Source organism: Taeniopygia guttata, chromosome Z, assembly GCF_048771995.1.
Source record: "Taeniopygia guttata chromosome Z, bTaeGut7.mat, whole genome shotgun sequence".
Taxonomy (NCBI): domain Eukaryota; kingdom Metazoa; phylum Chordata; class Aves; order Passeriformes; family Estrildidae; genus Taeniopygia; species Taeniopygia guttata.
Genome location: NC_133063.1, coordinates 27,439,611 through 27,461,044, shown reverse-complemented (window position 1 = coordinate 27,461,044; position 21,434 = coordinate 27,439,611). Strand labels below are relative to the sequence as shown.

The following is a 21,434-nucleotide window of genomic DNA, read 5'->3' as shown; positions in this document are numbered from 1 at the left end:
TTCCAGACTATTTAATTGCAGTCTATTTTCTACAGTTTATACCCTATGTGAAACATAACAAAAGAGTATTTTCTGAAATAAATAAATTTAATTTCCCTAAAATTATGGCAAGTAAGCATTCTTGGCTGACAATTCAATAATCACAACCAGAAGCTACTATAAAGTATCATGTGCAATATTAACACCAATGCCAACCTTACAAGCTTTGATAACATATATAATTGCTAAAATGTACAATTAAAATAAATTTGATTATGACATTTAAATAAGAATAGCAATTTCATATTCATTCCTCTTCAAAAGGAATGCATGAAGTCATAGACAGTATATTGTCAGTTGATTGCACAATTCTAAATAAATACTTTTGCAACTTTAAAATATATTAGTAGTCTTCTATCGATTTTCAGTACTTTAATAACTTTGCATTGTTATGGTTTACTTTTGTTTGTACCCAATGCTAAAATGAAAAAAACACCAAAACCCCAACCCATCACAAACACAAGAATTCAACTTTTAATCCACAGAGTATTTTTGTCATGATTAATGACATCTGAAAGTTGTTTAATTTAGGTATAATTCACCAAAACCTCTTAAAAGAATTCCAACAACAAAAACCCAACTCAAACCAACCTCACAGCTAGAACTATTTCAGTCCCAGACTGAAGAAATTGCACAGGACAAAGTGAGCAGGCAGTGAGTCAGAAAAGGTATACTGTCCATCACATAAAACCAACTTAGCCCCTTACCACAACGTAAAAAGGCAAAAATTAAAAATTCAGGGTTATGCTGAACACAGTAATCTAAGCTATTTTGAAAAAACTAGTTTGTATTTTTCAGCTAAAAATATATCCCAGTAGTCACCAAGTGTTGCAACACTTTTCCTCGTATTTGTATTTTTGCCTATTTGACATCCAGAATGTATCAGTTTGCTTCAACAATTTTAGACACTACAGTTACAAAAACAGTGTCTATACATTCGACAAAATGAATGAAAACCTGGAACAGCACAGGCAGAATTCCCTGAAGCCAACATTATTTAGTCTAATTTTTTCCACTTAATATATTGGCTATTAAGAAGGCCCCATAAAATGTCCCATCTGCCATTTTATTTTTTTTTTATTTTTTAAGGAGAATATAGACCTGGAAGGGTCTACTAGGCCTCTTGTGGGGGAGGCGGGGGAAGGCAATGATGAAGCAGATGATGATGACATTGCAAGCTTTCAAATTAGAGACATATCAACTATGCATGGTTAATGCTTTGTAAATACATTATATACAATATCTAATGACAAGCAAATACATAAGTAACAGTCCAGAATTACAGTCACCTCTTCGCATTCCGCCTTGAAGAGAAGCGCTCCCATGTCTGCTGGCAGTCAAGAGAAGCTGTACATGCAACCCTTATCTCTCAAAACTGTGCGGCCCGGCGCGATTCCCGACACAGCAAAAGGGACTGCATTAACTCAGGATGTAACTAGCACTGGGAGCTCCAGAGACAGTAACTTGTCTGTCTTGAGCCTTTTAGGAAGAGCCACACACTAAAAATGGCATTGAAAAACACTGATTCACAGTATAAAACAACAAATTATGAAATCACACCCTGTACACATATAAGCAATAGAAATACACTATTGCATATGATATTAATGCTTATGCTCAGCAAAACCAATACTGCATGGAAAATACAAATGCTTCAGCACCTGTTTTCTTTTTGCTTTTAAAAAAATCTCTGTGCAAGGGAAACTTCTGAGCGGCAAGGCTATTATTTAGAAGGGGAGGCAATAACGATAGGGCTGTGAGCCTTATCAACCGTCTTGGGAAAAGGGAGTGATCCCATGGCATGCCTGGGAACAATTGTACCACGATGCAGCTCACTTCCTTCATGCAAGAAGGGATATAAATATTTGGACACGGATATTTAATATAATTAATATAATTAATATAATTAATACACGGACACAAATCCTACTTTTGTGTAATATGAATTTAGATGCCTCGTCACCCACATGACCCAAAATAAAACCACGGCCCCGCCCCGCGCCCGCCCGTGTGCGCTGCCCCGGAAGCGCTCCCGCCGCGTCGCCTGCGGGAACATGGCCGAGTCGGCGGAGGAGGTGGCGGTGCTGGTGCAGCGGGTGGTGAAGGACATCCGCAACGCCTTCCAGCGGAACCCACACATGTGAGTGCGGCCGCGGCGGACGGCGCGCAGCGAGCGCTGCCCGCGCTCCGGCCGTGCGCGCTCCGCGGCGGGGCGGGCGGGCTGCGGGTCCCGGCGGGGCCGGCCGGGCCGGGCCCGGGCCCAAGGTCACGCTGTGAGCGGCCGCGGGGACCGCTCGGGTCTCCTCCGGCTCTGGGCGGCTGCGGTGGCACCCGCGCCTCCTTGGGGCAGGGCGCCGTGTCCCTGTTCTCGGTGCTGTCCTGCCGCCGCGCCTTCCCCTGGGCTCGCTCCGGGAGCCTGAGCCCTGGCGGCCGCAGCCCAGCGGCCACAAACGCCCCGCCGGTGAAAGGCACCGAGCCGCGGAAACCAGCGAGGGGTCCGCAGTCTGGAAGCGACAGATACACTTACAGAGAAAAGTTGCTAATGATCTCTCTCTGAACTCGGTGTTTGGCTGTGTTGAACTCGTCGCTCAGTCGGGATGGGGCTGAGCCTGCCCGCAGATGGGCCAGCCCTTCCGAGCCCCACAGCTGGAACAGAACACTGCTGCTGGTGGGAACAAAGCTTAGGATTGAAGCCTCCTGAATTGCACCTTTGCACCAACAGAGCAGTGTGGTGGATGCCACCTTCGAATCCGTATGTGTTGGTAGATGTGCGGCTGCTTTTCGTTGTGCATTGATTTGAAGAAGACAGAATGACTATGAAAATGCAAACCACAGTAGTTGTTATGACAATCAGATTTATCCAGCAATCTGGGGGCAGATGGTGTGTTTTATTTTTCAGTGTTGTTGACTAGCCTTGAGACCCTGTTTTAAGTGCCTCCTATACTTCTGTTTTGCAGAATGTATTTCCCCTGCCTTTAAGACACAAACTAGGGAAGTATCTTTCAATCTATATGCAAGCTCCATGTTGGTTATGGCAAATAAGGTAGCACATACGAGTAACAATTTCCTAATTTAAGTGAGGTGTATTTATGTCAGCTGGAAACTCTGCAGTCTCTGAGGTAGTGGCCTATTAATCTGTTCCAGAAAGTGTTAAGCTAAACAATGGCATATGAAAATTTTATGTCACTTAATTTATCCCTTTCCTTAACAAGAAAAGATTAGAATAAACACCTTCATGTTTCTCTAAATGTAGTAAGCAATTTGGGTGGGCGGACAGGTTTTAAAGTGCAGCATATGGATGCTGTTTAAATAAGGCTGTGTTTTGCCTTGAAGCTTCATTTTTAGGATGTGAAGCATAATGCACTGCAAATGGCCACTATTTATGAATGAATGTTCTGATTTTTTCATAGTTCCCAGTCCTCTGCCAGGATTCTTTATTGGTTGCAAACTTGGAGATTATGTTTTTGAAGAATTTGCTGCTATTGTAATTTCCTTTCATAGATGCAATCTCAGAGATGAAAGTAGGCTGCAAGAGTGTCTGCTGAGACTGATGCACTGTGACATGCTTCAAGTGAAAAAGCACAAGCTGCTGCTACCTTATCCCTTGAAGTAGAAAAAGTAACAATCTTGTCTGCTAGATTTGTGAAGTGATTGAAAATACTTGAAATGGGACTGCAGGCCAGTGTAGGCTGTGGGCTCTTTGCTGTTCTGCCTCTGTGCCTCAGGAGCACCAGGCTGTGTCTGTGCTGGCCAGGTCTTTTCATGTATCTTCATCTTGTCTTCTGCTGCTGGCCAGGTGATATTCCTGACAGGTGATATCCTGAATTCAACATGTTGCAGATCCATTTTTGAACTATTTTACATGGGAACTGCCTAGCTTCACTGAAAACAGGGAATCTCCTACATGCATGATGTTCCTGTTCACTTACCATACTTTTGTCCCTTACTCACCTCTTTTTCAGCATTTATTGACCCTTGTCAAACGCTGCTTGTACACCTACCCACTTGTCAGCTTTGTGCAAGCTCTACCTGTCTGTTATTTTGGTGTGTTCAAAGCAGTATTGTGAAAATTAGCTCACCCAAGTTAGACTTCTTCTATTTGGTAATAAGTAAAGGTGTGGATATTTGTTTTGTGGTTTTTTTTTTTTTTTTTTTTTCCTCTGCTTGCTGTTTACCTTTGGTATACTGTTTGTGAGTTACAGCTGGTAAGTTCCTATGGTAATTCAGCGACTTAATTAGCCAAGCAGTGTCTGACTGTGTCTTTGTTGCTTTTGGAGACTTTCATGTCCCTTTATGCAAGGTCAGGTAACATTTTGGCAAGGACTGGGTTTAGCGTTAGTAAAAGAAAGACCCAGCGATACAAACTTCAGGCTATTAAGATACTGTGTTGAAAGAAGCAGACTGGAATGTCATTTTAGGTTTAATCTTGCTGCTTGAAGAGTGTAGCTTGTGTTAAATAGAGCAGCACAGATAAGGATCTTGGTTTGATACCTATTTCTTGCTTTTAGTGGGGTAGAGGAATGCTTTTTTCTTCTCTCTCAGCTGACTGGGGAAGCTAAGGGACCTGTGTGCATGTTTGGAGACAGAGCCACGTGGTTTGCAAGTGTTTTACCTTGATTTCACCTTACCTGTGTTTTTTGCGGCTTGTGACATATGTTGTTGATGTATGGAAGATCAGATCTCTTTTCTGAATAAGCAACTACTTTCTTAAAAAAAAGCACACTGTGTCACTTTTTATTACCTCAGAAATGTTCCAGTGAGAACACAGAAACTAAATCAGCATGCTCAGGGTACCCAGTAATAAATTTTATTTAAGATAATTGAGTTGGGGTTTAAGAGCTGACACTCACTGTGTATCTGTAAGTCTTGTATTAAGAAGACTTAAGATGGAGAATTTGTTTTCTGAGATCACAAGAAATCTTTTTTATTATGTGTGAGATATGAGGATTTTCCTCTTTAGCAACAATTTTTTCCATTGAATGGGAGTTGGTGGAGAAATGATGCATAATCAAAATAAAATAATGTTGCTTTATGTCTAAACAAGTGTGAATCCTTGATAAGCTGTTTATTTCTAAGAAGCTGCCAAAGCTGCTATTCAGCATGCTAGAAAAACCTGACAAAAAGTAAAATATTGTATGGTCCATTGAAACTGAACAGCTGAGTCTCTTCTGCTTTGTTGTTTTAAAGGCTCACATTTCTTGTACAGAGTTGTCATCTGTCAGACTCTGTATCTCAGATCTTCCCCCTGTTGATCATCGTGCCTTGCATAGCACAGTTAAAATTGGGACATGTGGAAGTGAGCATATTCTTCTGTGTGAGTCTTAGTTTAAGAGCGCCTGCTGCAGGGCACACCTGGGTAGCTTTTGGTCAGTCAGGTGCCTGTACTAGATAGCATGTTCTGTTTCTGTTGCTGAAGCAGCAGTTACAGCTCTGTCGTGTATTTATTACAAAACCAGGGGTGCTCGTTGATTAAGCTGAGTTAAACTGATGGGATAATAGTCTAAAAACAGAAAAAATGGGGCCTTCATCATTTCAGATCTTTGTGAAAAACAAATAAAACTTTTGCTATTACAGGTTTCAGCAAAAACGAGGAAAAAAGATGATGGAATGTTTGGTTGAGAAGCATTGCCAACCATTGCATTTCTGTATTGGGAAAAATAATTGTCACCTACTTGAAATAAGCTTAATTATTTTTATCTCTGTTTTTTAAGAGATGAAATTGGATTAATACCCTGCCCTGAGGCCAGATATAACCGGAGCCCTATTGTCCTGGTACAAAACAAGCTTGGTGTGGAGAGCTGGTGTGTGAAGTTTCTTTTGCCATATGTCCACAATAAACTTCTCCTCTACAGACAGAGAAAACAGTGGCTGAACAAGGATGGTAAGTTCTGAGTTGGAAAAGAATATATGATGTGATCTTTAGTGCATATTTTTTGTTTATCCTAAAATAATTTAGTTTGGAAAAGAGCTTTAAGGTCAGAGTCCGGCCATAAACCTGGCACTGCCAAGTCCAACGCTAAACCATGTTGCTAAGTGCTGTGTTTACATGACTTCCAAAATACCTCTAGGGATGGTGACTCTACCACTTCCTGGACAACCTGTTTCAATTTTGACAATGCTTTCAGTGAGGAAATCTTTCCTCGTATCTAACCTAGACCTCTCCCGGTGCAGCCTGAGACCATTTGCTCTCATGCTGTTGTTTGTTACCTGTGAAGAGAGACTGACATTCACCTGGCTACAATCTTCTTTTATGGAGTTTTGGAGAACCATAATGTTCTCCCAAGCCTCCTTTTCTCCAGGCTAAACACCTCCAGTTCCCTCATCTCCTCTTTATAAGACTTGTGCTCCAGTTGCCCTTCTCTGGCCTCACTCCAGTACCTTGATGTTTCAATGAGTACATGGAGATGGTCACTGATGTGGTCCTGCTGGCCACACCATTGTGATCCAAGCCAAGATACCCTTGGCCTTATTGACAGCCTGGGGACACTGCTGGCTCATGTCCAGCTGGTTCTGGCTAGCACCCCTGGGTCCTTTTCCACCAAGCATCTTTCCCTCAAGTCTGTGGTGTTGCAAGGTGTTGTTGTGACCCAGGGGTAGGACCAGTGAGAACCTCTTACAAGTGGCCTCAACTCATTGATCCAGCTTGTCCAGATCCCCCTGCAGAGCCTTCGTTCCCTCCAGTAGATCAGTCCCATCCCTGCTATTATTTGAGTTTAGAAATCTAAATTTTACAATATGTTTTTATTCTTTCTTCAGTATTTTTTAAATTTATGCATGCATCGTATTTATGTTAAGTAACAAAATCATCAATCTCAACGTAATTTTGAGAAATTGTTACAAACTACGCACAGAATATCTAAAAAACTGGATACAGCCATATTTAAAGGTGAGCTAAAACCATATTGTTTTATTCACCTTTTTGCAGCTGGGGAGACTTTAATATGCAAAAGGATGTGCTCATTGTGAGCACCTGTAATGCAGTAGATTGCCTGAAACATATCTAGTAGAAAGTAATTTTAAATTGTAAATAAAAGATGCTGTGTTTTGTTACTAGCACAGGGGGAATAGTTAGCAAGTACTATCATTGTGTGCCAGATCCATCATAAGGCTTCCTAATAAAAAGTGGCTCTGAGATTACTAATTTGTGCCATTTTTGTATTGTAAAGTGGCCTAGAGGTTATTAAGTTGTCATGTCACATCTCTGGCTCAGAATCCACACTTCATGATTCTTCATCTGTTACTTACATCAAAGAACATTAACATGAAAGAATTGGGTTTTACTTGGAGATTTTCCTTTTATCTGCACCTTTCCTTTGATAATATTCAGGATGAAGTGAACCTCTGTGATGGGCAAATGGACAAATGCAAGCAAGTTCTGTTTAAGTTGGACTTGATTGAGTGCTGTCACAGACCTTTGAGATTACCAGAATGGTCATTTTAACTGGAAATCATGACTAAACAAGCTGTGTTGTTCTAAGTTGACTTTGAACAGGTTTTATGAGAAGTATTCAAAATACTGAAGTAGGCTATAATAACCTTTTGCTTGATGTGCATATAACATGTACCTAATAATTACTAAAACCATCGTTGTAGGTAAAATGGAAAATGTACATAAAACAATCACAGCTCACAATTTTAACTATACCTCCTTATAAAAATTATGCTTTGGTAAATGTCCCAAACTAATTTCTGAATGTAAAATTGAAATAGTAGCCACAAAACACTTAGCAGATGTTTAATTTTATGTATGTTTGATTTTGTGTATATGAATAATCTTTGGATTACTTAAGAATTGGGATGGTCAGTTGCATAAACTTAAATGGACGTTTAAATACTTTGCTGGTTCAGGAATTGGGTAAACCAAGGAATAATATTTCTACAATATGTAGGAAGAATATGCATTTTTTCACATATGAAATATACTTATTCCAGGCAGCAAAGAGAGATTTAACTTGTGAAAATAGAATGTTAAGTTCATTCCTTAAGACACGTTTCAAAACATTACAGCTTAGTGCAAAGTCAACAGTACACTAAAGAATTCCCACAAGAGCCTCCCCATCACCCCTTGCATTATATGGTGGCTTAGCATGTTCCTCATAAGGAAGAACATAATGGAAAACACAGAATTTCTTTGTTGGACATAAATGATCAATCAGACATACAGTAACATATGAAGGTATTTCACTTTTAGATCTACTTAAATATTGACTCTTGTTTCAAAGACATGTGAAGTCAAGTCCTTTTGCGTTTTGAATTAATTTATGTATCATTACTGTGGAATTTGGTAACAGTTCATGTTACTGTCATATTGACTGCACTAACCAGAGATCAGTTTCCATGAGATACCATCGTTTTCTTTCTCCTTCAAGGAATGAAGTACTTCTTATTTGCTGGAAATCACCTGAAGTATGATCTAATTAGTATGTTAAATGCAGGGTGATTAGGAGAGAATGTAGCCAAATTTAATTTACAATAAAAGCTTGTATAGTCACATTCCAGTTTTATGACATAGTTAAAAGTATGTGTAATACATACATCTACAGGATACAGTGCTTAAATGTAGGGATGCCAGCAAATGTTTTTGGTTTTTGCTTTGGGTTTTTTATTGAATTAGTCTTAAAACTTCATTCTGAAGTGCTTCACAATGTATTTAAAGTGTTTTCTGTATAGTTTGATAGCGAGTACTTGTGTAATCCTCATTCATAGCTGTGGTGTTTCATTTTTTAGCTACAGTTGTTTTTATAGTATGTGTATTTTTTGTAACAGTATGATATATGGTGGCCATCTGCAGCTCAGACTTGTTCTAAAATAGTAGGGTATATTTTTACTTTTCTCTAGTATTTTAAAAGCTTTGGATTTTCTTCGAAGAATTCTCTGCTTCACATATATAGTGTATGTGGTTAAAATTATTGAATACTCAAGGACTTTATATTATGATTTTTCCTTGTTGAGGGCATACTCAGTTCATTATTTTAAATAATGAAAAGTGAGGATATGGCAGATCTTGCTCGCTCTTAAATTAACTATTAATTGATTAATGCTCTCTCATTTCTGGAATAAGAGCAGTATTTTACAGAGGTACAGCAGCCCATAGCAGAGAGACTTTGAAGAATGAGAGGGAGAAGGGGTCTGCAGAGAGATCAGTGCTGTGTGCAAATCATTACTAATATCTCTTGTTAATTACTTAATGTCTCTTGTTCCATTGTTTTAGAGCTGACAGATATCACATGTACCCTGCTACTGCTGAACCCCGACTTCACCACTGCTTGGAATGTGAGGTATGTTGCACTCAGAAAATGCCATCAAAAGAGCTGGGCCTTACATGAGTCAACTGAAAGTTTTGTTTCACTTGGTTGTTAGTGATGCAGCAAGAACTTGTCAGCTAAGAAGTGTTGAAAGAATGTTAAAAATCTCTTCTTTCCTGTATGTTGCACATAGTTTGAGACTGCCCTTTTTTGGTTTTTATTGGGTTGGTTTGTTTGTTTGGGGGTTTTTGTTAGATTGGGTTTTTGTTGTTTTTGTGGTTGTTTTTTTTTTTTTATTGCAGGCTGATGATTATATGCTGCATATGAAGGTGCTTGCACCACATTTTCTGGGTGCATAAGACCCTCTGAACTACCATTCCTCTTTCCTTCTGCCGTTAATGAGGGTAGTGCTCAGCTGATATCTGCTGTGTGTATTCACTGTTACCATTTTTACCTGTCTTTGAGTTCTTTTGAGATTCCAGCTCAGTTTTCTGCCATTACCAGTGCAGGCTATCAAGGCTCAGTAGATACACTGCAAGAGAGGGGGAGAAGGTGTCTACCCTTTATTTCAAACACATTTCCCCCCTCCCCTTTCCTTTCTTGTAGCTGCTTGGTTTAGCGTAGCTTCATCATTGCTCAAGCTTCAGAACTTATCCAGGAGTCATAATGGAAGAGGAGCATTTATTACGGAAGTAACTTATTTATTACGGAAGTAAAAGGAATTTACTTCCGTGCTCTTCAGGAGGTGCAGAAACAACAATTCCTTACAATTTTGTAATCTTACAGCTTCTCTGTAAGTTTCAGAGTTGGAGGAGTGTTCTCTTTCTGTTGCTAAGGTAAGACTGGAGACAGTCGATAAAAGCTATAGTTTCAGGAGGGCTGGAGGGCTGACAAAAGTATGATAGTCTATAGGAGTGCATTAATGGAAAACAGGAATTCTCTAGTTATAGTGCTCTATTGCAGGTGATGCATAACAAAATGACCTAGAAAGATAATGCTGCATCTAGCTGTCAGCCTTACTTATGGCAAATCCAGCTTTTTCTTTTTTGTTCTTTTGCTGAACAGTTCTGAAGGCTTTTGCTGTGTTCTGTATGTTTCTATCTCTCAGGTCTAAAAAATGAATGTGATAGCAAAGGGTTTAATGTAATGAAAATGTATAACTTGAGTAGCTTTGAAGTGTTAAAATGGAATTAGGAGCTTGTATAAGTACTTGTATAAGTACTAGAGCTGCTACAGTAATCTCATATTATGGTATACTTACAATTGATTTTTGGTTTATGTTTTGTGGAAATTTTTTTTATTGCACATGCATTTATCCTTATCAGTCTGGCTTTTTTTGTACCTGACAGCTGAAAGAGTTAGCTTTTATGTGCATGAGAAGAGTAGGTCAAAGTTGTAAGTGGAATTAAAAATGCTGAGGAATATGGATGAAGATTGTTTTCTCTTTTATGATGTTTATGATTCACCAAAACATACAAATTACTACAGAAGCTGGCCTCACTCCCCGAATTGTTGACTAATAATGTACCAGTCAGTCTGTCTTTGAAGCTTTCTTCAGCATCCAGAGAGATCTTGTTACACAAACCAGTCAGTAGCTGTGGAGATTACCAGTGAGCCCATTGTAGAAAAGGAATGCTTTGCTGAATGTGACCCTTTGTTGTTCTAGGCTTCTGCTGGGAGTTTGCTCTTTTGAAGGGGAGGCACTTTAGTTATGTTGACATATATTTCAGCTTCTCTGTGAAACTACACATCAAGCTAGCCAGATGTTTGGCATAATCAGTCACAGAGTAGAGGACTGACTGTGTTCTGTACAGATGCTGGTGATAAATCCTTATCCTGAGATAGTCAGAGCTGAGAACTAATTGTATGAGACTTGCACTCTGGAACATGATGGATTTGTTGTGGGATGATGGTTTTCTTGTTGCCCAGACTATGTTTGTCATGCCAGGTTCATCTTGCATTCTCCATACAGTAATTCACTGCTTTATTTTGAGGGGGAAAAAAAGCATTATAGATTCTTAAGTAGCCTAAAAAAAAAAAAAAAAAGTATTCTAGTTGTTTACTGAATAGCAGCCCTGCACACAGTGTGTTTCTTGTGTCTTTATTGACTTTCATTGTAGGTAGGGATACTCCCTTTTTCATATGTTGAATTCTGCTGAAAGCTTCAGAGATAGTGGTTGACTCAGTAGCACTGAACTTGAAGATAGAAGAAGAGAGAAAAAAGGAAATCCCTTCCTAGCAAAGGACACAGGACTTTGCAGAGCCCAGTCAGAAGACTTGAATGGTGTTATGGAAGACAAGTGGGCATTTCAGCTCAGCTGACAATCATAGGAAATCGTATCTGATTAATGAGGCACAGGAGAACTTTATACATGTTATCTAGGCCAGCTATGAGCAGTTGGTATGCCTTGACTTTGTAACTATTCTGAACAGTTGTAATGTCCTACTACATATATTTGTTGTTTATTTATTTGTTTAAATTAGAAGTGAGTGGAAAGTTACAGAAGGGCAGGGGCTATAAGCTAAACCCTGAGACCTGAGCAAGAGGTAATTATATGGCAGAGAAAGACTTGCTATAGAGTAGGTGTGTCACTTCCTAGGAGCTGAGAGAGAAACCCCTGTTATACTAAATGGGATAAGATATATCTCCAGTTGTTAATCCTAAATCGGTTATCCTGTGTTTTTAGAATTTGAAAGTCTTGCAAGTTAAAATGACCAAAATCTTTTGGGGTGATTGTAAAGGAGTTTTCCTAAATGCCTTTAGTCTTCCTGTTATACTTCCTGGCATGTACAGTTGATGAAAAGACATTCGGTAACAAGATGCTCTGAAAAGTCCTGTTTTGCTTTCAGGTATAGATTACTTCAAAGGTGTTAGCATAAGCCAAGTAAAAATGATTCCAGATGATCTTTTATGGGAGTTATAACCCTTCAGGCTGAAACATCTATGATCCACATGGCAAGAAAGTGAGCTAGAAATTATATATCCCAAGTTGGATGTTAGCTGAAAGAGCTTAGAAGAGGTTTATGTGGGAGTATATGGTACTTCAGTCGTACTAGTGCTTGCAGTCTTTTGTGAATGGGAGAATCTCTCATTTGAAAATCATTACAGCTAAAACCAGCTTTTCTACTGCAGCAGTGAAGGTGAATCTTGTCTATACTGTTCTTCAATTTTGCAAAAGAGTAAGTTTAAGAGTGTGTTAGTGTGAGGCTGTTTACTTAATGTCAATGTTTTAATATAGAAAGAGCACTTTCTTTACTGAAAGTTAAGTTTTGGGAGGTAGGTGGCCTGGTAGTCTAAATCTTTGTTAAATATGTACATGTATTTGTTTTAAGTGTCAGACTGATGTAAGCTGTATTTTCATTGTGTGTGTGGTAAGTAATTTTTACGAAAATGTCACTTTTGTACTGCAGTAATGAGGTAGTTGTTCCACTTACTCCAGTGCTGACCCTGAATCTCTCTTTTGTCTTCTTTCCAAATTTGAGTGCATTAGCACAAAATGGTCTGATCAGTCTGCCACTTCTGGTTGGTATATCTGAACTACCTGTTAAAAACCATCTAGAAGCATCCAATCTGAAGCATGTTGGAACTTGGTTGGAATAAAAACAGATGCCCCAGTAGCTATCAGAAGCAAAACTTTTACAAGGATTCATTCCATAAGGATACATTCCCCACTCTGCTTCAATTTTAAATAATACTTGCTCACTCTTAGTGTTGCAACCATTAGCTTCTGACTGTGCTTATAAGTTTCAATTACAGCAACACAAAGCCAAAGTACCAGGTGGAGTCAGTTTCCTGCTAAAAATTACAACTCAGACAGAAAATATGTACTCTCAGAAAGGAAATATGTTAATTTGTTTGTGAGACTCAGGCCATAACTTTGTTTTCTGCATCAGACTGCAGAACTGCAGAGTTTTGCCTTCTTATGTGATAGCGGATCTTACCAGAATCTATTTCTTCCCCTCCCACTGGGGTCTTTTGGTCAGAGAGTTAATTATCTGGTCCTCACTTACTACAGCTATTCCAATCATTATGATGAATCAGAAATTATTAGCCAAAATCCAAACCCATGCCAAAATTGCTTCTGCTTCTTGTACTCTCAGTTTCAGTTTTCCCAGAACCTGTGACTTCTGCAGGTTCTGGGAAATGTGTATTTTCTTTCTACAGATTGTAACTTTGGAACTTACTGTATCTTTACTTCAAAGCTGCTACCTACTAGATTGGAGAATAGGATATGAAGACTAATGGCCTTGGAGGAAGCAGTGATGGGGTGATGTCTACAAACATGCTCAGGACAGGCAATAAGAGTTATAAAGCTAGAAAGAAGAGGGTGAGGGGCAAGAAATTCTGTGCAAAGAAGGTGAGAAAGCCAAGTACAGATTTTAATTTTGCTCTGTCTGTGGGAGGTACTCTAGGAAGGGTTGTGTTGGATGAGCACTAAGTTTTGTCAGGGCAAATTTTCAATTTTTTTAAACCAAAGATTGTTTTGCATTTAAGTAAACTGAGCGATTGCAGCCTTTTAGTTGAGTTTGTAAAACATTCTACAAACAGAATATTTCCCTTTTCAAAATAAATATAGGGAACCTTGACACTGTATCTTGAACAGTACTTAAAAACTAAAAGTAAGTATGGAGGAGTGCTATGTGTAAGAGTATTTCCAGATGTACACAGATATTTCCAGATGTGATCCAAGGGCTTAATTTCAAGAAGGGATGTTTGTTCACATATGTAACCCTACAAGTAGTTGACTCAATAATTTCTGGGTAGGTTTGAAAACTAATGTGTTGTATGTATTCAAATAAGATAGAGTTCTTTGTGCACATATGTATAGTACATATGTATGTATAATAGAATGGATTCATGCACTAAGGGTTTTTTAAACTCTTGTAGTTTGACAGTGAAATTCTGGTATGAAACAAAGGAAATGCCATGCAATTTGTTATTGGGATTTGTGTTCTGTTTTCAGATTACTACTTTTATTCACACAGATTTATTTTGTCTTTTGTAGGAAAGAATTAATACTGTCTGGCACTTTAAATCCACTTAAAGATTTGCATCTTGGAAAACTGGCGTTAACCAAGTTTCCAAAGAGTCCAGAAACATGGATTCATAGGTTGGTATCCTTTGCTTTCTATTGCCTCCTGAAACATTTTTCCTAGGTTTTTTTGGTTTTTTTTTTCTTTTTTTTTTTGTTCTTGGGTTAAGGAGAGTCGTAGATGCAGGAGAACATCTAGAAATATATCAGATTCTTTGAACCAGTCATTGCAGAATACTGTGCTTTGGCTTTTGAAGCTACCTGTCTATATTCTATACTTAGAACTGAAATCATATGTACCTTTTCTGCTGCATACTTTTTAAATAAACTTCAGAGGGGGGATAAATTCCCTTAGAGGTTTATTATGTCTTGCAGCACCTAAAATCCTCAACCTGAAAATTCTGATTCCATAATTGTAAGTATTTCAGCACTGTAGATTTCTCCTTTCCCTCAAATTTACTACTGTATTGTTTGTCTACATTTCAGAAAGTGAAGGTTCTATTAAAGCCAGCTTTTGTTAAATAAAGCTGTGTTTTTTTCCATTTCAATACTGGTCTTTTTGGTTTGGTGAATTCATTTTTATTATTTCTGACTTAAACTAAATCATTCAGTCATCATTACTGGGTATTAAAATAATGGATCACATGTTTGGAAAATCCAGAGTTACTCAAATGCACAAACCTAGCCATCTCAGTCATGACTGACGATAAAAAGCCTTCAGCAGAGCCAAGTGAAGCATAGCTCCATTGCTCAGCTTTAAAACAAAAAACCAAAAAAAATTTGTACACATTTTATCTTTTTTCATGATAGAAATAAAAAGCTAGGTCAACCTTTTATAGACAGCCCTAAAGAGATTTAAATGTAACATATTACGAAGCAGTTTGCAGTGTTTGTGTTTACAGCTGCCCTAATGCTGGACGTGTTAAAGTTGATAATGCATTAGGGACTCCATACTCTATAAAGAACACGACAAAACTTACTGACTACATGAGAATTTTTGGAAATGAAAGTTGTTGGTAAACTCTTGTTTGTCAGTGCATGCACAAGCTTAAAAGTCTCAAGGTAAACCTAGTAAGCAATGCCTGGAATATTCCAAAGTGTTTCATTGATACAGCAACAACAAGGATTTTCTGCGGCATTGACTTTTAATTTTGATGTTCAATTTCTTTTCATCATCCTCATGCTACAGATTTGTGCTTCTTGATAGCTTTGAAGCCAAAGTATGTAGTTACAATGGGGGAAAAAATCTTGCAGTTTTTCATAGTTTACCTTTTCTACATGGTAGCTAACACCAGAAAAATAAGAATTTTTTTAAACATGTTAATACTTCTGAACCTGGTACCATCAATATCATTATGATGATCAATATGTTTTTATCAAATAAGTCAGAATATTAGGTTCTTTATATTTATTTACATTTTAGAAATAATATAAAATTATGTGTATAATTTCCATGCAAATTTAAATTAGGAGTATTTTGATAGTGTCATGATTTGTTTTTCTTTCTCTTACTTGCCTACATCAGAAAACTGTATTTGAGGGTGATTGCACAAATGTTTGGCTTGGATTTGGATATGCTGACCATAATTCATACATGTTAGAAAATAAGATTTGCAAAAATACTTCTCTGCATCAGCATAATGATTAATTTTGGGTTTCCTATTCCTCCATGGTATTAAATCTCAGAAGATGCAAAAATCTATAATAGGGCTATGAATAAAATTCAAATTCAAAAACCAAATTGCTTTTTTCTTATGTATGGGAGATACACTCACTGAAGATGCCAAATACCTGTGATTCATTTTGTCACATGACCTCCTGCTGTATATTTTGGGAGTTCAGCTATATCTTGTGCATGTGCATATACAGTCAGTATATCTATTGATTGTGCAGTTGTCACTTAACAATCCTTTGTTTGTTTGTTTGTAGTCATTCCAGGAATTGTATGAGCAGTAGCAACATGCAAAAGTAAAAGTGACTCCAATTTAATTGGAGTAAAACTAATGCAGGAAATTTTGCATAAAAACCAAATAATACCATGGTATTCAACGGGTTCCAGAAATAGATTTTAAATATTCTGAGGTTGTGATTGAACTGTCTAGAAAGCAACTCGAATTTAATTTTGTAGGTTTTTTGATGCTGTAGTCACAGAGACCATAAAGTCTGTATTTTTTCACTCTCCCCTGCACATGTAATTTATCATATTTCCTTGGTTTATAAAGCAAAATCATTTTAAGAAACTGAAATAATTACAGAGTTGAAATATTTTGTCTTCATGGTTTTACTCAGATAATGATGTTAATGAAATAATACATATATTTTGTTAAAAGAGTGACTGTGCTTATTGAGTTTTTTTACCTAGACTTTTTTAGTTTTCCATTTCTTGCATAGCTGTGGACTGAAGTAAAAAATACAAAACGTTATGTTTAGATCAAAGGCACTTTTAAAAATTCAAAGTTAAGTCTTCAGAATTATCACATTTCATAAAATACTGTTACACAACAGTCAAAGTATGGTTTGCATAGCTGTACATCTTTATTTAGAACAAACAGTGTATAGAAGGAAAGTGTTCATACACTGCTTGTAACTTTCTTCTGAGAAACACAGTCAGTTTAAAATTGCATTCTTACGAATTGTCTTTAATATTGTCTTCCAATACTTTGTACTTTTTTGATAACTGAGTGAAAAAGATACAATGTAGATAAAATCCACGAGTGATCAAGCATATTATGCATGTCTTCAAATGAGAGAAAAGGCAGATGAGTTAACAATTTTTTTTAAATATGTGGTTAACTATCTGTTTATATATATGTAAATATATATGTAGATATCTAATTTTACATATGGCTTGCAAAATAGAAGTCTCTGTTTCAGAAAAGTTAATTTATTACTTTTATTTTATTGATTTATTTATTTTAACTTGGAGTTAAAAGAAATCTTGACACCTTTGAAAGTATCAATTCATTGGTTTTGGAACCAATGTGAACCAGTACAAAGCAGGACAACCTCCGTGTTGCACCAGAGGATGTCAGTCTCTCCAGAGCATTCCACATTGGACCATAGCAATTCCATTGACATGGGCTGTTCTGTGGAAATTTACACACGTGTAATCTATTTTTGTAGAACCCTTTTGTGTTGGGGCTGCAGATGCAGCATTGAGATTACCTCTAAAAATACTACTAAAATTTTGTCCAAAGTAAAATAAAAAACCAGAACATCTAGGCATCTGTGCTTATTTCAGACACATGAAATCAAATATACGTAATTCATCAGTAGAAATATTTGTTTTGTTTATACCTATAGCCCTTGAAACCACAAGCCTTTTGGACTTTGCTACTGCTGGTGGTGTACAGAAACCAGTTTGAATTGTGGTGTGTGTACGGTACTGTCAGATGTAAAAGATACTGAGCAGAATTATTTTTTTATCAAATTACTTCTTTCTATCTCGCTTTGGCTGTTTCACTTTTAGTGCTATGCAAGACTTTAGAGGAGCACGTTAAAAATTTCATGCACATGCTGCTTGCACTTTTTCATAAATTTGTTGTTTCCCTCTGTTTTATTTTATAATGCTGTAAGTAGCCATGATCACTTAGAGTGAGCAAACTGATGCAGGTATTTTGGGAGTGCAATCATTGTGCCATAGTTTGTAGCATAGCAAGTGTTCAGATGGTTGTTTGCTACTCACTCATTACCTAGCTACAGAGTAGTTCATAGAATAGAACTATTGGAAAGGTTTGATTTATGCACATGAAAAGCCATCTTTTTCTCTTATAACTGCTCTCTCGCCATTAATGCTTTACATCGTTTAACCAGACGATGGGTGCTGCAACAACTAATTCAGGAAAGCTCCTTGCCCAGTCTTGCAACTAAAGGAAACTTGGGAGCAGTACCTGTGGAGAGGATTCACCGACTAGTGCAGGAGGAAATGAATGTCTGCTCTGAAGCTGCTGGGAGATATCCAAGCAACTACAATGCCTGGTCCCATCGCATCTGGGTTTTACAACATTTGGCAAAACTCACTGTCAAGGTATAATACAATAGTGAATAAATTCTTAAATTTTCTTCTCAAAAAAGCTCTAATACTGGTTTGAAAAGAAGATTGTATAACATGAATGAAGAGTATCACAGGTAGCTAAGAATGTTTTAAGAAAGGGGCAAAATCTTGCAGTGAGTATATTTTGCATTTTTCTTGCCTGCATACAAAGTTCTGTTTCTCTCTTAGTACTTGGTGCTAATATATGTGTGGGAAGAGTACAGATGGGACTATGTGAGCCAAAATAAGGAATGGGCAACTCTTAAGTAATTCTTCCAGCACTAGTCTTGAAATTCATAGTAGAGGAAAAAGGTAATACATAACAGATATTATTTTGATAATGTAATATCAATGTTTCGGTGCCCTTAACTCAGAATTTTGAAGGACCAAGTAAAGACAGAAGGGATTTTGGAGAAAGCATAGTAGTGCTTGTAACTAATTTCTTCAGTTTCAGCAGTATTTTTTGACAGTATTTACACTGGGAGCTGATTAAACCATTTCAGGGACAGCAGGAACACTTTATGCAGTGTTGAATGTTTTGTGTCTAACATCAAGACCAGCAGCAAATTAAATTAGTTAATGTGATGTGATCTAAAATTATATAGGCAGTTTTGTAATACCATGTTTTCTGAGTGGTTAGGTGAATTCTTTGTGAGTATTAGGAGTGACATACCACTCACTTTTAAAGCAGCTTCTGCATTTTCCACATAAGGTTGCAAGGGAGGAATTTACTGGACACTGTTGAGTCAACATAGCCGTTATTTTTATGTCTTGTTTTACGTGTTGCAGAGACACGGCAAAATTTGGACTCATCTGCCTAGGAAGTTTATATGAAAAGGTAGTTTTCAGAAAACTCAGAAGAATTTCTGGATTCATATAGATTGGAGGTTAGAAGTTAGTGTTAGAAGTCTATATTAACAGAAAACAGGAACTTTGATATCTTCAAGAACTTATTAAAAGGTGAAGGGAGTTAGCACTATTAAAGAAAATTCAAGTCATTTTATGCCTTAAAACAAGTTCTAAACATCTCTGTGTTCATTATACTGGTAACAGTAGTTTGAGGATCAGGATTACACCTTGAGTGCTTTTTGTACTTGCTATTCCGTACCGATTTAAAGAAAGAAAAATAATTACATTATAATAGAAATAACTCTTTGCAGAACTTGAATTATTGTGGTGAGTTTATTCATTATCAGTTGTGAGTGCTTTTTGTGACAAATGACAAACATGCCTGTGAATGTAGCGTTTTAAATTTGTTTGAACATTCTAAAGTCTGTTTACTTTGTCTGCCATCTCACTTCCCCTGCTGATCTACTTTTTTTGGAATGAAGATTATGGAAGTGATACTTTTGTCTAGAGTTGTCCATCTGGTTTCTGTTACCTCTGGCAAAATTTCACTGGTAGTGTTGTTCCTCCACCAATGTGTTAAACCTGTTGGGAAGTGTCTGTGTTAGCTCTAGATTTTTTTAGGACACCACCAATGCACCTCATCAGAGGGCCTAGTAGAAGCTGTTTGGGATACAGGAAGATTAGGAAAAAGTGTAGAATGTAAAAGACAGCGAGAAACTCGTGATAAAACTAGGTAACTTTAAGAGGTCAAATTATACAGTGATTATTTGTGAGATATGATGCAAGTAAAAAAGCAAATAAGAAGGAGAACAAGGGAAAAGCAGGCATTACAGATTTTCACAAAAATATTCAGGTTCATAGAATCACAGAATGATTTGGCTTGGGTGGGATCTCCATCTCATTCCAACCACCTTGCAATTTGTAAGAATGCCACTCATTAGACCAGGTTGCTCAGGAGCCCATCCAGCCCAGCCTTGAATACTTAATGGAGGGGACAGTGGAGCAGTCCCAAGACAGAGTCCTGAGGGGCTCATCACCAGTCTCCGCCTAGACATAGATCTGTGGACCACTCCTCTCTGGCTACATCCATCCAGCCAGTTCCTTACCCACTTTATGGACCTTCCATCTGTCCCAAATTTGGAGATAAAGATGTCATGTGGAAACCATATTGAATGCCTTCCACATCTAGATTGATGACATCTGTTAGTCTTCTCTTGTTGACCACTGCTGTCACTCTGTCATAGAAGGCCACCAGATGGGTCAGGCAGGATTGCTGGCTGTCTTGTGTCACCTCCTTGTCTCGTAGGTGCCTTAACATGTCTTCTGGAAGGATCTGCACCATGATCTTGCCAGCCACAGAGGTGGGGCTTACTGGTCTCCAGTTCCCTGGGTCTTCCTTTTTCTCCTCTTTTCTCCAATTTTAGAAATGAGAGCAGTGTTTCCCTTTTTCCAGTCACTGGGGACTTCCCCTTACTACCATGACTTCAGGGACAGTGGACAGTGGTTTGGCAGCATGAGCCAGTTGTCTCAGAACTCTGTAACGTGGACCTTCAGATGCCATAGACTTGTGGCTGTTCAGCTTTCTCAAGTGGTTCTGAACCTGCTCTTTGCTTATAGTGGGAGGGAGTTAGCTTCCCGCACAAGAGTCTAGAGGATCAGGGACTAGAGAGAAGTGGGAGGGAGGCCTGATTGCCAGTGAAGACTGAGACAACAAACTCAGTATTTCGTCCTTTTCCATGTCAATTGCCTTTAGTTCTTGTTTATTAGGGAGCATACACTCTCGGTCTTTTTTTGTGACCTGTGTACTTAAACAGTCCCATCTTGTTATTTTTTGCACCTCTTGCCAAGTCCTGTCCAGCTTTGCCTTGGCTTTTCCATTCTTTGGAGGTTTTTTGCTTTGTTGATGTCTCATGTAACACCTTCAGCAATTTCTATATTTAAATACCTGAAAAGTATGATAAATATCAACAAGATGCAAGACTGAAACCATGCTGAAAAATTCACAGATAAAACAGTCACTGATTCTATGGCCATTTAGTTCTTGCAAGGTTGCCTGAAATTAAGGAGTACTTGTATTAATTAGGGCTGTATTTCTGCTGTAATACAAACTTTGCCTATAGTTTGAAGTGTACAAGGAAGCAGAGGCCCAGAAACATTAATTGTATGTTGTATTATCATTTAAATATTACTTGTCAAAATGAGTTTATTATTAACAAAGCTGTCAACCTGCTTTGA

At 37.9% G+C, this 21,434-nt stretch overlaps 1 protein-coding gene across 2 annotated transcripts in view; it reads left to right on the top strand.

The window, feature by feature from the left end:
• Window positions 1-2,055: 2,055 nt before the first annotated feature.
• PTAR1 (protein prenyltransferase alpha subunit repeat containing 1) overlaps window positions 2,056-21,434 on the top strand; it is a 31,197-nt gene continuing 11,818 nt past the window's right edge. For both annotated transcript variants that reach the window (XM_041711119.2, XM_032744176.3), the window contains exons 1-5: window positions 2,056-2,179; window positions 5,751-5,920; window positions 9,251-9,317; window positions 14,291-14,395; window positions 18,131-18,344. In XM_041711119.2, coding sequence (XP_041567053.2) covers window positions 2,094-2,179; window positions 5,751-5,920; window positions 9,251-9,317; window positions 14,291-14,395; window positions 18,131-18,344 — 642 coding nt within the window. In that variant the 5' untranslated portion in view covers window positions 2,056-2,093. The remainder of the gene's footprint in view (window positions 2,180-5,750; window positions 5,921-9,250; window positions 9,318-14,290; window positions 14,396-18,130; window positions 18,345-21,434) is intronic.